General features: G+C 36.7%; 3 protein-coding genes across 5 annotated transcripts in view; 1 reads left to right on the forward strand and 2 right to left on the reverse strand.

Annotated features, from left to right (window-relative positions):
- Positions 1–680: 680 nt before the first annotated feature.
- Positions 681–13,099, reverse strand: LOC112143851 (ATPase family AAA domain containing 2). 3 transcript variants are annotated; one of them, XM_024268064.2, is made up of 30 exons: positions 12,663–13,099; positions 11,988–12,136; positions 11,641–11,696; positions 10,892–11,081; positions 10,690–10,771; positions 10,503–10,587; positions 10,105–10,269; positions 9,813–9,933; positions 9,513–9,527; positions 8,789–8,890; positions 8,401–8,509; positions 8,099–8,214; positions 7,589–7,763; positions 7,324–7,412; positions 7,022–7,181; positions 6,564–6,654; positions 6,206–6,383; positions 5,704–5,840; positions 5,196–5,331; positions 4,906–5,092; positions 4,538–4,723; positions 4,243–4,378; positions 3,959–4,155; positions 3,691–3,850; positions 3,034–3,156; positions 2,767–2,940; positions 2,054–2,677; positions 1,530–1,663; positions 1,299–1,427; positions 681–1,149 (listed from the first exon to the last, which is right to left on the reverse strand). In XM_024268064.2, the coding sequence occupies exons 1-30, from the start codon at positions 12,858–12,860 to the stop codon at positions 1,117–1,119; spliced, it is 4,437 nt and encodes a 1,478-aa protein (XP_024123832.1). In that variant the 5' UTR covers positions 12,861–13,099; the 3' UTR covers positions 681–1,116. The 3 variants fall into 3 exon arrangements, with proteins under 3 accessions (XP_024123832.1, XP_024123833.1, XP_024123834.1); XM_024268065.2 differs by having other exon boundaries at positions 5,196–5,328; positions 12,663–13,098; XM_024268066.2 differs by lacking the exon at positions 9,513–9,527.
- The window catches only part of mrpl32 (mitochondrial ribosomal protein L32), a 10,627-nt gene continuing 2,008 nt past the window's right edge, over positions 8,781–17,399 (forward strand). The window contains exon 1 of the mRNA XM_024268070.2: positions 8,781–8,920. Within this exon, the coding sequence (XP_024123838.1) occupies positions 8,881–8,920 (40 nt within the window). The 5' untranslated portion in view covers positions 8,781–8,880. The remainder of the gene's footprint in view (positions 8,921–17,399) is intronic.
- Positions 13,367–17,279, reverse strand: psma2 (proteasome 20S subunit alpha 2). Its single transcript, XM_024268067.1, has 8 exons — positions 17,133–17,279; positions 16,586–16,662; positions 15,564–15,696; positions 15,130–15,252; positions 14,851–14,932; positions 14,635–14,708; positions 14,231–14,288; positions 13,367–14,136 (listed from the first exon to the last, which is right to left on the reverse strand). The coding sequence occupies exons 1-8, from the start codon at positions 17,171–17,173 to the stop codon at positions 14,020–14,022; spliced, it is 705 nt and encodes a 234-aa protein (XP_024123835.1). The 5' UTR covers positions 17,174–17,279; the 3' UTR covers positions 13,367–14,019.

Here is a 17,399-nt window from a genome sequence, read left to right on the forward strand (position 1 = left end):
AACTGTTTTTTAGATAAAAGTTGAATTACTTTATATATGTATATATATATATATATATATATAGTATTTTTTGGCAAGCAGGCCACTTGTGTAAAAACAGGAAAGCATTTAATTTCTCTTAATGTAAAAAAAAATATTTCATATTTTTATTAACATAAAGAAACTGATATCCAATGATCTGATGAGACTTGATGGAAATATTTTCTGAATAGTGTTGATTACCTTTTACTGCAGTAAGACACTAACTCCTCTCTGAAACAGGCAGCAGTCCCCACCTCTATCTACTATTATCCCAGTTCCCAAGGAAACAGTACCGGTAGTTATGCTTTTCAGTAATTACCCATCTGTTCTGACCCACACTGTAATGAAGTGCTTTGAGATGATAAGGTTATCCCACATCAGGAAAAGCATCACTAATCATCTTGTCCATCATCAGATTGCCTATAAGAAGAGCAGGTCCACGGATGATGATGCTGTCTCAGCTGCTCTTTGCTCCACCTTGTCTCATCAAAAGCATCACAACACATCTGGGGAGACTTATCTCAGCTTTTAGTACTCAAATTAAGCAATCTGGGACAATCTGCTTTGATCCACACATGGATTTTGGTCCCCACATCCCTCTATGAATTAAAGACAAAACAAATAAACAGGCAATTTGGAAATACACAAATAAGTCTTAGTAATTTTTATTTTTACAGCACTTTGAAGTACCTACTTTTATTACATTTAACTGACAAATACAGATAAACAAAACAAATATAAGTTCATTCTTATAAAGTATAAATGAAAAATTGGAGAAAAGTTTGTATAAAACAGCTGGCAATTACAAATTCTTATCCTGTACGATGTAAAAAAAATGTATTCTGGATAACAGCAATAGCAACAGAAACATTTAGTCAACTATTTCACATGTAACAAAGGCTAGTGAGATTAAAACTGCAATTAATTTAGAGTAACCATTTGTTTTATTTGCATATAAACAGACGAGGTAATACAAAATGTAAGCTAAAGCTCAGGCATAAATTTCTATGAAAATAGAAATGTGATTTAAATTTGGAAAGATTAAAAGAGAAGTGAGGATAACATTTGAAAATGGCTGGCTTTCACATCAAAAAGTCAATTGAAGTCTTGAATTTCCTTTTCCAACTCCTGAAAAAAAAAACAAGGAAAAAAAATATTTGAACAGACAGAATTTGGATTGTTTAAATGAAAACAAATTACAAAAACGTAGAACATATATTTTTTTACTTTTCTTTGCATTAGTAGTAGATCTGAACATTTAAGACAAAAAAATGTACCTGAATAAGAGTTGTTTTGTTGTATGCTTTTCTGTTTCTGTAGATACACTGGCAGAGAAGAGCATAGAGTTTTTCCAGTTTATAGACCTCGTAGTCGTCTGTCTTTGCCACAACTTTCTCCAACAGTTCCTAAAAAAACAGAAAGAAAAGAAGTTTAAAATTTTCCTTGGAAAAAAAAAGGTTTGCACCACAGCGTGTTAGTGCCCAATGCTTTTATAAAGTAACCCAAACCTTTAATTTCTCTCTGTCCACAACCAGAGGAGGCGTCTCTTCATCCAGGACCTGCAGCACTTCATCCACATTGATCATCTGCTGCTGGAGCACGCTGTTTTTAAGGGCCCTGGTCATTCGTCTCGTGCTACACTCTGAGAAAAAACACAAGCATAAGGTTGGTACTAACAGTAAGAGAGCTGCTGAAAGATCTTTTGATTAGTTGTAAACTCTTAAACTTTAACAATAATAAACAACAGCCGTTGGTGACAAATTAATATAAAAAAGAAAAAGTGATGAGACAGCTGATGGCACCATTTCCACTTCTCTCTAGTCTAGTAGCCTGATTGATTTAATGATTTACATTTGATTAAATCTAATTGATAAAAAAGTAAATGAATGAATTTGTTAATAATTGAATACAGGAAACCTTAAGAAGGCTATTAACTACAAGATCAAAATAATGTGTAGATCAGGATTGATCATTTGGACAAATGTGAATGACTAGTACCGTTATTAACAGTGCAACTGTGTTAGCAGCTAACCTGTGGCTCCCATGGAAGCTGCAGTGGAGATTTCCATCCCGTCCTCCTCCATTGGCTCAGCAGAAGTGTTCAGCTTTGACTCCTGCTCAGCAGATCCTTTGCTCTTCTGTTCTTCAGTCATCTCCTCACAAGCTTCTGGCTGATTTTGACTACAAGTTTCTTTTATGCTAGCGTCTCCTGCTGTTCCTGTGCAGCTATTCTCATTAGTGTTCTCTAGAATAAGGTTAAGGTTTTCGTCTCCTCCCTCTTTCTTTTCATGCGTAGACTGTCCCGACTGGTGTTGGTCTTTTTCAGTCAAGTTCTGGCTGTGGTTTTCTGATTTCTCTTTTTCATCCGAGTCTATGGGATTCCTCTTTTCTCTCTCTTTCTCATTATCCTGCTCTGTTGCATTTGGTCCAGAATGGCTGTCTGGGCAGGTTTCTGGTTCTGACTCCACAACTTTTTCATTTTCTTTTGTATTGTTGAGCTCTGCACCTTCTCCCTTATCAAGCTCATCCTCTTCATCCGCATCTTCTTCCTCCTCATCAGATCCGTTATCTCTGGAGGCGTGAGGAGAAATGGAACACTTCTTTTTTGTAATGTAGCCATTAGACCAGCGGCTTTTACGACGTCTTTTCTTCTGGACTGAAAGCACAAAAAAATCATTTTTGAAGTAGTCACATTTAAATTAGATTACTCATATTTAAGTTTCTGCAATCAGCTAAGTTGGTTACCTGTATTTTTAGGAGTTGAACAAGCAGAAAAGCTTGTACTGGCAGCTACTGCAGCTGTGGATCCAACTGTGTCACTTTTCTGGACCACGCTGGTGTTTTTGGCATCACCAGCAGCATTTGGCTGCTTGGGAAGAACATGGTAGAAGGTAGGAGCAAACTGTGCAGTGGAGCATCCTGGGAAGGTCAATGAAAAGAAAACCCAAAGATGAGTAAGTGGCGTTACAAAACAATTATAACTTGCACAAACACACACACACAAAAACACACGTCTTCTTTTGCGCGACTCTTTGATCTCATCACAAATCTTTTCAAAGTCTTCATCCAGCTCTTCTTGAATGATTGCATGGACAGTGTCCTTCAGAGCACACGCTCGGTGGCGGATCTGGCGATCTGAAAAAAAGCACAAAAGGTTTGATCCAGAATTGTTTAACAACTTGTAGGAATCAACATTCCAACAATGCACATACCACAATCCAAATTATCACATGAAACACTTTTGTGCAACATAAACGCAATAGCCCCCCAATCAATCAAACTGTACTTGACTTTAGCTATTAACATATTTAATGAATCAAATGTGACACAAGTGTGTCTTTGTTTTTTATTTTCTAATCAATGCATTTCATTATTTCTGTAATGAGTTTGAAAAGTCTGTTTTGTTCACAATCTATACTTAAAATAAACAAGAATAATCAATCAATCAGTCCCACTTTTAACTGGCAGTGCTAAAAAGTGTGAAGAAACTGACCCGCTTCTCCACAGAGAAACAGCAGTAATGGTGTTTTGAAATTTTATTTTATGACCAATACACATCAAATAACACCTATAGTGTGTTTGCCAACATTTGTGTGCTGCCGTCTGTGCCTTTTCGAGTGTCCCATGGGGAGAAATTGTGTTTTGAATGAATGTGTGCGCGGACGGTACCTGAAGGGTCCTTGTCTGGGTTGTATTCAAGTGCATTCTGCCAGATGAGATCCACGTCCTCCAGATACTCTTTCACTGTTCCATACTGATGAAGGTCTATGTTGGAGAGAACTGTGGACAGATCCATGGGCTTCTTGATCACTTCAGCATAATCTGGAACCTAAATACAAAAAAGGAAAAAACAAGTGAAAAACTGCTTTCAAACCACAACTCTATGATTACTTAAATTGTGAGAATGGCTCTACTACAAGAGGTTTTACACCAGCACCTCCTCCAAATCCACAGGCCTCGTGAAGGCCTTGAAGCGTTTATCCTGGGACAGGCGGTTTGTGACATCACGCAGGAAAAGGCGAAGCTCGCGAAGGGTGTCTTCTTCCTGCTCCTCTAACTTCTTACTTTCCTCTTTAGTCAGCTGACGTGGGGGTGGTGGGGGAGCAACTGGAAGCACTTCTGAAGCACGCAGCGCTGTCAAACGTGGGGAATGGACAGCTGTTATTGTTTTATGCGTTAAAGCTAAGATTAGAGTTAACTTGAATGAGTCTGTACTCTTACCTGCTTTCTTTTTTGAAGACGGAGCTTTTGCCGCTTGGTTAAGGATAAGATCCTCAAAGAAGTTCCACCTCTCTTGCCGAGTGGGGACTCGGACCTGAAAAACCTCCCCATATTCAACTCGAAACAACTCTTGCACCTGAAAACAGAAAGGTGCGACATTAATGAAGTGACACCATTATTGCACAAAAATAAATATCAAAGTTGTCGACAGCCATATTTTATTTTTCTAAAACACTAGTGTGACACATTTAATGTGCTGACACTTATACACTTTTCAAATGTATAAGAGGTGTACCTCCACGCTGAGTTGTTCGTAACGAAGACTACAGGTAGCCAGCAGCAGAATGGGGGAGAAGGCCGGGATGGAGCTGAGGAGGCTTAAGAAGGTCGCTCTTAAAGCAGGACTTACAGTTTCCCACCACTGTCCAATGCGTGGGATGTACAAGATACTGGGAGAAGTCCGCTTGGCTTCAACAAAAACCTGCAGACAATGAAAAGTTCATGCATAGTGGAAGGGAGCAATAACTCAGTCAATTAATAGTTTTTTAAAATTCTGATGTTCTATAAAACATTTTGACCTGTTTTTTCTGTGTTATTTGTGTCTTGCATATTTGCAAATAATTAAAAGAAAAAATATCATAGGTTTAAGTTTCACATATTCACCTGAGCACAGGTTTCTTCAGGTGTACATGCACTGGCTCCAAAAAGCACAGCCATATCCAGAGTGTACACAGTGAATTTTTCCAGAGCGTGCAGAACAGCAGGGGCCAGGTGGGAGCTTTGACCCGAGCCGGGTCGTCCTTCCAACAGAAGTCTGGGCCGGTATGACGTCGGCTGGCTGATTACACTCCTAGAAAAAAGGGAATAAATAAAAACTGAGATCTTTGAGCTAAAAGTACCAGACCAAAATTGGAAATGTGTTTGGCAATTACACATCAAAATAAATTATTAACCTGTCTAGGTTTAAGAGGCCGTTGGCGTCTTTTATTTTAAGCTGGGATTGAGTCGTCAGTTTTCCAGTAGTGGCTTCTGTGCTCTCGTCTTCACTGAACATCAAATCATCTTCAAAGCCTTCACAGGGCTCATCTGCTAACAAGAAAAAAACAAAAATGGCTCAAATCCCATCTGGATAAACACATTTACTAGAAAATTTTACAAACATTTTAAGACATTAAGACACAGATTTAAATGAGCTAGCATACATCTCAAAAACAACATAAAGTATGCCTGGCCTGCATTATTTGGCATACATGTTTTAAAAATAATTAGTACTCATGTATTTTCTAAACTATCAAAATAGCTTCAATGTTTAAGTAATTGAAGAAAATTACTTGGGTCTTTATTGTAAGTTTTATGCAAGGTAATATAATTATAATAATAAAAACAAAACAATATTTTTAGCTTCAATAATTATGTCTGAAAGTAGAATAGGAAGAAAAGATAAAAGTAAATAGACAGCACCTCTTTCTCTCTTTCTCTTCAGACCTTGTTCAGCATGAGGGAACACTTTACTGACTATCAGCAGGATGTTCTGCAGGGTGGCTCCCAACAGAGGACGGATAGCAGGGATCAACGCTTTGGCAGGTGACACTACTGCCCTGAATGACAGACGAAAACAAATAATCACTAAACTCCAGTTACAAGAGTTATAGTGTTGAGAGACTCCACACAAGGAACAATAACCGAACATTCACAAAGCTGATAGATGATGTTTCTTGGACAAAATGGATTTTAAAGAACTAGCAGAATCCACAGCTGTTACTTGAGCAAAATTGTAAATCCATTTGACTTTCAGCTTCACATAAAACAATATGGAGTCCCCTTGTGAATTTCTTCAACCACCAATGTATAAAAAAAGATGGGGACAACATATTAAAGCTATTGTTCTTGATGTTGTTTATAAGCTTGTGCCACAACAAAAAGACAAATTAATGTACATATCGTAGGATTATTTCAGCATTACCTTTGGGCAGCTGGCACCATTTTGGACATGGCGAACACAAAGTCTTTGCTAGTGATGACAATGGAGTCAACGTCTAGCAGAAGTTTCTGTGTTGAGGAGTAGATCTGAGGATAGCGCCGCCGCAGTGCACAGAGAGCGGCCTCCGAACACACCGCCTTTATATCGGCCCCACAATACCCTTAAAAACAAGTGGGAAGGCATTAACCGTCAGTCTTCATCTTCATCATCTTAATACATTTGTAGGATGTACTGAAAAAGAAATCTAATAAAGATGCATAATTTCACCTCATCAAACTCACATGTACATCTTATGCTGCAAAACAGCAGCAAAGCTTCACCCTTATATAAAACAACATACCAACACATTTATCTGCAAGTTCCTCCAGGAATGTGTCTGAAGGTTGAGGAGTCCACTGTCTGGTGTGGATTTTCAGAATTTCCTTTCTTGCCTACCACAAAAAGGAAAAGATACAAGTTATAGCAAGCATAAAAACTAAATATTTAAACTTATTTTCCCCCTTTTTTTGGAAAGCGTGATTCAAATTTTTGAATTTGTAAAAGGAGGCATGATTGCTAAGCCTTCGTTCATTAATAACAACAATAACAATTTCATCTTTTAGTTGAGATACAAAAATGCCTCAGATGGATTTGAGTTTCTGACTCAGCTTAACTGGGATAAATAAATAAAACAAATTCCTGTTTTTACCCCAAGATTTCCGGCTACTTGATATATTAACCAGAAAACATGTGTTTCTATGATTTCTAAAAAAATATATATATACTAGTATTCTCTTAAGAATCATTCAAAATGTTTACCTCTCTGTCTGGGAGGCCAAAAAGAAACTCTCTGTCGAAGCGTCCAGGTCTCCTGAGAGCTGGATCGATGGAGTCCAGTCTGTTTGTAGCCCCAATAACAACAACTTCTCCCCTGCTGTCCAACCCATCCATAAGAGCCAGGAGGGTTGACACAATTGAGCTGCAGATGGAAAAAAAAAAAAAGAAAAAAATATTTTAAATGGTAACTACTACGTATTCTCAGAAAAAAAAGAGAAATGCTGTTATGTTAGATTCCAGATGGTACTTTGGATCTATGCCTTTAGGAATTAAGTAATACCGACCTATGGATCTGATCCTGACGGCTGGACCTGACTGGAGCCAAACCATCGATCTCATCAAAGAAAATGATGGATGGACGCATCTGATAGGCCTAAAATGAATGTGGCAAAAAATACACTTGATAAATTCAAACTGATGCACAGTTTTTCACTATTTACTTTTAAACTTATGTGTTACAGATGTTCAAGCAGTTTAAGAAGTCAATATTTTCTATTATAAAGAGGTTCAAAGTAGAATGATCTCCATAATGTAAGTGCAGAAGTTCACCTGGTCAAACAGCAGTCTCAACTGTCTCTCAGATTCTCCCACCCATTTGCTCAGACAGTCGGCTCCTTTCCTCATAAAGAATGACACCTTCTTTTCTCCCTGACTGCACTCATTAGCCAGCGCTCTGGCTACTAAAGTCTTCCCAGTTCCTGGAGGCCCGTAAAAGAGACAGCCCCTAAAACCAGAAAGAAGATAAGAGTAAAGAGAAAAGTAAAAGACCAAAAACACATCAAAAGAACAAAACAAAGCCTAACATTTATTTGTGGCAATTGTGACACAAATATATTTAGGTATGTTAAAAAAACAGCCTTTTTTTTAGAAACTATATAAAAATTAGCACAATAAAAATTTGAACTTTTTTTTCAAACAATGGCAAAATTTTTAGAACATGTTATCTTTAAATTTGAATACATATATTTAAAACCTAAAGTTATTCCTATTTTGAGACACTAATATTTACAAGAAACAACAACACATTTTGTCATTTTGTATTGAAACAACAGTGTTTACCTGGGGGGTTGTATTCTGAACCTCTCAAAGACTTCTGGGTAAAGAAGAGGAAACACCACCATCTCCTTCAACGCTAGAATGTGTCTGCCCAAACCCCCGATGCTGTCAAAACGCACCTGCATCACAGACAACGTTATGATGAACACATTCTATAGAAAGATTGAAATATTTATTATATTTGTTCTTTTTAACCTATATTAATTACAATAAACTGATGATAACATAATAACAAATTTAAGTCAATGCATGGGTTTATCCATTTAAACATTCGATTGGATTTTTTTATTTTTTATGTAACTTACTGTTCTGTCTATGTGCATGGGGTCAACATCAGCAAGGCTTGCTCCAATTTTCATCCTGTCTTTGTGGATCCCCAGTAAATCTTCTTTGATAAGGTTCATTGGAAGACATCTTCAGGCAAAGAAAAGCAGAATACTTTATTATTATTATAGCACACAAAATCACTTTCAGTTAAGATGTAACGTCTTACCAGTCTTCCATACGATAAAACAAGGAATTCAAGTGTCACAAAAAAGAGAATTGATTTTTTTAAATTGTTACTGCTAAAATATGTATGGTCTCAACCAGAGTAAAGAGTGTGTCCTAGTGTAGTTTTCAAACGTTTAAGCTGTAAACTTGTTCAATGAAAAAATGTTTAACGAAGCTTTTTGTTGGTGCAGACACACACACCTGTTGACAGATCTGTTCCTGCTCTTGATCCTGCGCCTCTGAAATGTCTCCTCATCTGAGGAGGAAGACGTGGAGTCACTGCTGTGAATGGCATGTCTCCTCCTGCCATGCCAACAAAAGAAAAGACAACGGGTGAGATTTTTTTTTTTTTTTTTTTTTTTACAGAAGGAGCCAACAAAAGCCACCATGTAAATCTATGTGGAAGTAGAGTACGGAATTGCACGATATAATGAAATTATTAACCCATAAGAATCCATGGTGATGTCAGTGTAACAAAAAAACATGAAAAAAAATGTGATATATTCCACATACTTTTATTTTGAAGGAAAATGGGTCTGGGTTCTCATGGGTTAATTTAAGAAGTAAATACTAACACACACAATCAAAAATAATAATAAATAACGAACCAGTTCTGTCAGTGCAAGTGTAATACAATGACATGACATATATTTGACTTGATTGATTCTTTTAAGAATCAAAAAAATGTGAAAACAAAAAAAAATGTCTGCCGATCAACTCAAGTGTATAAAGTAAAAGCTGACATTTTAATGCTACAGTCTGTCATCAAACTGCTAATTTAAAACACCCCACTTTAAACCACAATCTGCAGCCCTCATGCACCACTTCACAAAAATACCACTGCCCAAAAACAATAGAGAAAAGCACCCAATAATAATAAAAAAATAGGGTTCAAGTAAGAATGGAGAGCAGTTTAGGATCTTACCTCTCAGAACTACTCCTGAGTGTTAAAGGAAGACATTCAAACAGAAAAAGGAGTTTTGGTAAGGATGAAACATGTAAGAATCAACCAAAAGTCTGCTAACGGTGCTGAACACGCTATGTTTCTTATTAACAATTCTTAACAACTACATGTCTATTAATTGCCTTATTTGCAATAAAAAAAATAATATACGTAAAAAGCATTTGTTTGCTGTATTAGCAGTCAAAAATGTTCACTGTTAAATGCGAGGCGATTACAAAACAAATCTTCATAAATATTAATGTGTTTATTTAGAATAGACACCTGCTAGATCTCCTCCTGTTGTAAGGGCTCCTGGGAGCGGTGGAGCTGAACCGGAACCTCCGTCTGGTCGGCGGCGAGTGGTCCTTAAAGTACATGCTGCGTTTCCTGGGCTCTCGGGGTTCTGATGAAAATCCAAAAAGTGTCATCAATCAGAAACAAACACAAAAAAACAATCCAACTTTGCAAAAGTTTTTTAGATCAAAGTTTTTATACAAACAAAAAATTAAAATATATAATTTATAAAACAATGCGTTGCTTATGAGAGTATTACTAAGTAATAACTGCTAAATACCATCCTGTGGAGCCTGGTAGCGAACCACCGTTTTCCTCTGTCTGAAGTCATAGCGTTGGTGGTTTTCCTCCTCCTCCCCATCATCTTCTTCTTCTTCTTCCTCTTCCTCCTCCTCTTCATCATCCCCTTCTCCATCTTCTTCCTCCTCAACATCATCCTCTTCCCCTGTAAATAAAGAAAGTTATAAATTCTTAATTTTGAGCGCAAAGTTTTATGGAATGATGCTATAGCCCGAATCTAAATGTGAACTGAGAGTTAAAGTTTGAAAAAAGTATAAAACACAAGAAATGTTTTCAGGAAAAAAAGAAACCAAACAACTGAGAAATTGAGCCAAATTTGTAATAAAAGGAATGCACGGTATTTTGTGAAAAAAAAAGTTTTGTTACAGAGATTACAACCTTGCTCCTTCTCCTCTGATTTTTTGCTTTGAGTGTTTGACCGAAGAGACCGTCTCATTCTGCCACTCCCATAGGCGCTCAGGTTCTAGAAGGCAACAAAGCAAAAGATGATGAAGCTGCTAGTTTTCAAGCACATTGCATGACTGGCACAAGTACCCCCAGTGACTCCTAATACAGGGATGATTACCTCTTCTTTAGTGTCTCTGCTTCTTAGTCGACGTCTCATCTTTTGCATGTCATCCATCTTCTGCAGAACAGCTTCAGCCGTGCTAAACGACAGAGATAAAATCATACATTTTTAGATTTCATTAAAAGTTCATCTCTAAATTTGAATTTTAAATATTAATAGCAGAAGTCTTATTGTTTTACTGAGGAAATGCTGAACTTACTTCGTAATGAGGCGGTCATAGAGCACTGACTGGTTACGGGAATGTAGTTTGTATCTGGTGATGCGGGAGCTTCGACGCACAGAGCTCTCTTCCTCCTCCTCCTCTTCCTCCTCCACATCTCTGCTCTGTAGGTTAAAGCGACTCCTTTTGGGAGTAGAAGACTCCTCAACTGGGACTTCATCTGGAACGTCTGAAATAGTGCATATATAGTTTAGAGTCCGACTCTACTTTTTTCTATTGCAAAATTGTTCCCAGTGGTTCATAATTATAATTATGCAATTTTAAGCAAAAATTTAAAAGCCTGTGTCTTTTGTTTTTTAAGACATCTTTTCTGCAGAGCAGTAGGAGCTGCAGGAATTTGTCTTAAGTTGTGGGCAGGACTGTTAACAAAGTTAGCTTTGCTAATTTCCCATCAGCACTTATTTACACATTCTCCTGCTAGCTTATAGCACCTCAAACTAACATTGTCTGCAGTGGCTGTGTCATAAAACTGAGCTTTTTTCAAGTGTGGGTTTTCATCTGCTCCTGATCTAACGCAATTTGAATTAAAGAAATCCTCAGAAATGCTGTTTTAATCTTAAATTATTTTACAAATGTCTTCTATTATGAGGAAAATGCTTCAAAAACATGTTAAAAATATGGTTATCATTTGAGTGGTCTTTAAGCTCTTATAAAGGGTCCTTCACAATCGACTCACTGCCTGAAGAGTTTGTAGCAATTCGTGATTTGGGAGCAAATGTATAGTTTACCTGCTTGTTGCTGTCCGCTGGAGGCTTTACCTTCTCTCTGCAGTCTGGAAGATTTTCTGTTGACATCCAAAAAGTTAAAAATGCAAGTATTTTGTTTTCTTTAAAAAATAATAATAATAACTTTAAAAGTTCAACAATCCATTGCTATTTTCACACAGCTTCACAGTTTCTGTTCTTTTCAATGATCTTGGCTTTACTAAAATAAGGATAACAAATTGTTCTAGAAACTTTTTCACTTTGGGGTCTGCCACCAGAATGTTCAGCTTTCTGGTAAACAGTCCAGCTTGATTTGCATTGTTATGACATGAAGGAAAACACGTATACTTTAATAAAATGTCCTGCCTTACCTGGTACAGTAGCCTTCAACTTTGTCTTCATTTGCAGGAGAGCTGGTCTTTGTTCCCATGTTAGAAAAAGAAACTTCATGTTTAACTCGTCGTCCTCTGGTTCTACCAGAGTGGTGGAGACCAGTTCCCTCCTCCTGTTTTGTGTGACCCTGATGTAGTGACATACAGAATTCAGTTTGCACCACAAAACAAAAACTTTTAGTCTTTTTAAAATATAAATATATGCATACAAGGGTTAAATATTTTAATGGACTTTTATTAAAGAATAACAAGCCAACAACAGGTCTAAAACCTAATGTCATCTGTTTATGGCAACTAGTTAGCCTAAAAAAGAACATTTCATGAGTTCTAGAGCATCAAACTAATTTAAAACTGTCTTAACCAAATACTTTTTGTTATTAAGCACAATAAAACATTATGTCTAAATAACTGTAAATATAATATCACACAGTGCAACTAATGAGAATGACTCATTTCCAGCTCAAAACAGTTGGAAAGCTCCATTAAGAATGAGTTAGCTCTAAGAATCAGCTCAGTGACAGGCTGCAAATACATGATGCTAGTTAGCTTAGCCTGTTAGCATGTAGCGCCCACAGTTGCGTTCAGTGATAGCTGCTCTAACAGACAAAAACGTTATTCTAGATAGCTATACAAGCTTTAAACGGTTGTTCTTACATTCGTCAAGGGGTTTTCAGGACTGCTAAAGCTGTCATTCAAAGACCGAAAAGAACGGGTCATCCGGGTAGACTTTTTCTGTGACCCGGGAACCAGCGACAGAAACTCAGAGCTTGTGTCCAACTCGAGAGTCCTCCTCTTCGGAGTAGTTGCCACCGACTCCGCTCCGACACAGCCGCTGCTGCGTAGTATCACCATTTTGACTCCTCTTCGACCTCATACAACTGCAAACGACGTAAAGAAATTCGCCGACGTCTTGTGTTTTCGTTAACGCCAAAGCAAAATAACAATAACCATCCACCAGCTGACAGAACGCGCGACAGCTCCTCACCAAAACCTTGATTTCTGGCGCCATAAACGTCATGGATGTAATGTGACAAGCAGTAGTCTGCCGCTGATAAAAATAGATCTTTTGGCAAAACAATACAATCGTTCTTAAAGTAAACATAATTCGATTATTTTACATAACAAATGAAAACAACGAATATGGGTGAAAATGTTTCGGTATAATCAATAGCAAATAAGTCAAAAGTAAATAGGCGGAGGGATATTTGTGCAGTTGAACAACGTGTTCCGGTTATGCGGTTCCAACCAACGCGCTCGTTTCGAAAGTGCGCGCTAATTTTGAGCGTCCCCATTCCTGCAGCACATTCACACATTCATTCATTGTATCCATGGGACACTGTTAAATAACAGAGGCAATCTTCGAACACATTTTTTTTTATTATTTTGGTTAAGTGGCAGATAACAGAATTGAAAATACAAATTTAAGAATAGTTTCTTTAATGAAAAAAGTACATGTAAAACTGTATAGGCAGCCAGATATTTCTCAAATTTTAAGACCATCCACTCCTCAAGTTGTACCTTGCAGTAACTGCCCAATTTGAAATATTTTGCATTTTGATCTTGTACAGATAAGTTGAGTAGAACTTTACCTTAGTGCACAATGCAAGTCTTTGTTAAATAAATTGTGCAGTGTCGCAATTACAAGATTTAAACAAGAAAATTAAGAGTAAGTGGATAGTTTAAAAATTTATGAATCTGGACCCGGCATTCCTTTATTTTGCACAGTAGCCAATTGTCCCATTACACATTAGAGTGGTAGGTGTGACAGGGATATTTACTTGTTGAGACTGTATGCTGGTCAGCAGGTAGCAGGAGCCTAGTTTATAACGTATTATTTTGCATATAGTGATGCTTTGAAGGGGATGCCCTTTAACTATGTAATCATTCAACAAAAAAGTCAAAACATATCAATACAGTGGTCTACAACAATGTGTCATGAGATTATTGGCTACTGCACTCAAGTCTTTGTCTTGAAGTGAGGGCAGAAGGCTCTTCTGTCAGGGAGATGTGTTCACGCAATAGCTGCCAAGTAGTCCTTCACCTCTGCTGGGGTGAGTCTTTTGAATCCAGCCTCATTGCAGATTCCCACCTCAATGTTTTCCTCAGTCATCTGACCCTCGAAACTCTCCTGCAACACAAAGTAAAAGTGCATAAAAACAATTCTACTGAAAAAAACAAAAAAACATGCACACACACAAAAAAGGTATTTAAAATAAATGTACCTTGAGGGTCAGGATGGCTGTGTGGATGGCATCCTCTAACTCAAGATCATTATTATATCTGGAAAACAAATATATCAATAAATTAAAACCCTATAAAAGTAAGAGGTCTGTCTTAAGAAAAAAAAAGAGTCTGCATTGACTCCTTGAAATATTAGAAAATTATTTTAAAAAAAAAGAATTCACATCAAAGACTTAATTGAAAATATACACATATATACAATCCTAAATTACTCCTGTGTGAGAAATTGTTTACCTTATTGTGATACCTAAAGCAACTAGACAGGATTATACTAATAACGACCAGATGAACCAACACAAAAGAATAAAAACTCAATAAAAAATTTAAGACCACCACCCAGATTAATCACAACTCTCTAGTTTGGCTCATAATTATAAACTTGTACCTTTTTTCAAGGAATGTTTTTCCATTAACGTAGTTCTTTCCCATGGCTGTGGCTTTCCATGCAAAATATGCACCCTGTTGATCACACATGAATTATGGATTAGTTTGCATAGTGAATGATGACGTTTAAAGAGACAGGAAACTATAAACCATCTTAAAAGATGGCAAAGCAAAAATGTAAACTGCTTCTACAAAAATGAAGCTTTTAAGAACATACAGAGGGATCAGACTGGAACAGGTATGGGTGGTCCTCGTCCCATCCGGCTATCAGCAGTGAGACGCCAAACGGACGAACTCCACTAGAAGGAAGGTGAGAAAGAAGAAAAAAACTTGAATTGATTCACAATTGTCACTATCCTATTAAAGTGCCAACATTTTAACGATTGGTAATTGAAAAAAGAACATGTACATCATCTCCATAATATATCAAACTAATCTCAGTGAGCTCCCAGCATTTAATGAGCATCTGCAATACTGCACTTTATGGTATACCTACCCAGACTGTGTGTACTCCTGCATTACAGAGGCCACTCTCTGCACAAGTTGTCCTGTGGGAATTGGCTCCTGATACACCAAGTAGTACTGCTGCGCCAGCTTCCGAGCACGCCGAACCAAAACCCTGCCAGGTTAAAACCGTGTTACTATATTTTGCTGGTACAAGAGTTTAGTGTTAACAGAGAGTGACACAGGCACATACAGAGAGAAAAGCATGTATTTACATTTGAAATGTAATAATAAAAAAAAAGAGAACATAAAGAGAAAATATATAAAAAATATACAGATTTTCTTTATATGCAATGCTTTGAATTTATCTAATTTTCTTTTTACTAATAAGTGGCTGGAAGCAGCTGGTCATGATACAGTATTGTTTGCATTCAGTGGGAAAAAAAAAGGTAAAAAATGGGTCTAAATTTAGACAAAGCAACCCACCTGTAGTCAGGGCCCATACCACTGTAGACCATGCCTATGTGCTTCGTGATGGGCTCCACTTTATGCACACTTTGTTCATCATACAGAATAGACTTCTGCTTTTTCTCTGTTGCCAGAACGACTCCATTGGAAGCTGAAACAAAAAGTAATTGTCAGTTTTGTGATGCATGATTTTTCTCTAGTAGATGTAGGGTTTTAATAAGATTGTGTCATTCTATCCATCTATATATGGCAGCTAAAAGTATTAGAAGCAGCAACAAAAACATTCTACAAATCCCTTAGCTCAATATGGTTGCTTTAATGGGAATCAGAGAAAAAAGATTAAGACATAGTTAATTGGAAATTGTCAAACAATTAAATGTTAACCTCAAGTTTTGGATCACACATTCCTACTTTATAATATACAAGCAAATAACTTTAACTGTTCCCAAAGTACAATACAAACAAATAAATAAGTGCAAATATGTTAAAACTCAAATACAAAATTATTTTGGGGGGAAATTAAACTTTTTTTTATTTATTTTTTTTTTATTTTTATTTCATTTTTATTCATTAAAAAACATACAACATAAACTTGAGTTGTAAGCTCAAGCATGATATAAAGGGAAAAAAATGAAAAGGGGACAGAAAGAAGAAAAACTTATTTTGTCTGCCCCTTTTAAAAAAACAATAAATCAATTAAAAAAGAAAAAAAAAGAAACTTTCTACTTTAAAAAGTTAATTCATTTTATTTTAGCAAATGATAATAAAAATTCATGTCTTATTGGAATTATTTTGTGTAAAAAATACCTGTACTGTTTGGAATGAATTGCAACTTTAAATATTTGGTTAGTGTTGAGAAGACCTCCGTTTGATCATAGTTAGTATTTAATGTTTGATGAGAGCATCTGTCTTGAAAAACGTTTAATTTTTAAAGTTGAATTTTCAAAAATACCCTGTAACCAGTATCCTTGAGCGGGCATATATTCATTCAGTTAAGAATGTTTCCTCATAATCATTATTCCAGTATATATATGCCGTACCTTTGATGCCAACTGAAGGAGCTCCAGCTGCTACAGCTGCCAGGGCATACTCAATCTGGACCAGTTTACCAGACGGACTGCAGAAGGAAACACAGAGTGATATTGGTGCTGGAAGTGTGGGGAACAAAAGTCAAATCTAAAACAAACACTGAGTAAATACATCCATATTATTTGGCTGGGGCGAAACAGAAAGTAAAAATAAAGACGATTAACTCAACTCAGTAAAAGGCATTATAATAACATTCTAAATTCACGATAACTATCTTTAATTGTACTTTAAAGGTGTAACTTCGAAAATAACTAATTACCAGCAGGGATTTTTCTGTTTTCAACAGCCACTAGCCGCTTTGCTAACACAATCGAAATTAGCCGATTCATTAGCAGGCGATGACAGTGCACCAACTACAGCAACTTCGAAAGCAACACTGTCTGTACGAGAAAACTTAGGTTTAAAAAAAACGATTAAAGGATAATACTTAATAACAGTCTGCACATTATAACAGAGGGATTTTCCCCCGACTTCTATCATAATTTTAAGAAAATATACCTAAATGTGGTCAGGGAGAAACTGTAGCCTCGCTCCGCCATCTTGCTCTTCCTCTTCTACGTTAGGAGGATGTGAGAGATTCTAGTACTCTTGAAGAAGAGCGCCCCCGTTGGGAAAGGGTGATACATTTCACACATTGAAAAAGAAGCATTGACAGTGGACTTCAGAGTTGAAATTATGTTGCGGATGGATGTTGCTAAAAGTTTTAATTCATAATTAAAACATCTATTTTAATATGGAAGCCCAAACTGTTCTTAATTAAATAAA

Source organism: Oryzias melastigma, linkage group LG16 (genome assembly GCF_002922805.2).
Source record: "Oryzias melastigma strain HK-1 linkage group LG16, ASM292280v2, whole genome shotgun sequence".
Taxonomy (NCBI): Eukaryota; Metazoa; Chordata; class Actinopteri; order Beloniformes; family Adrianichthyidae; genus Oryzias; species Oryzias melastigma.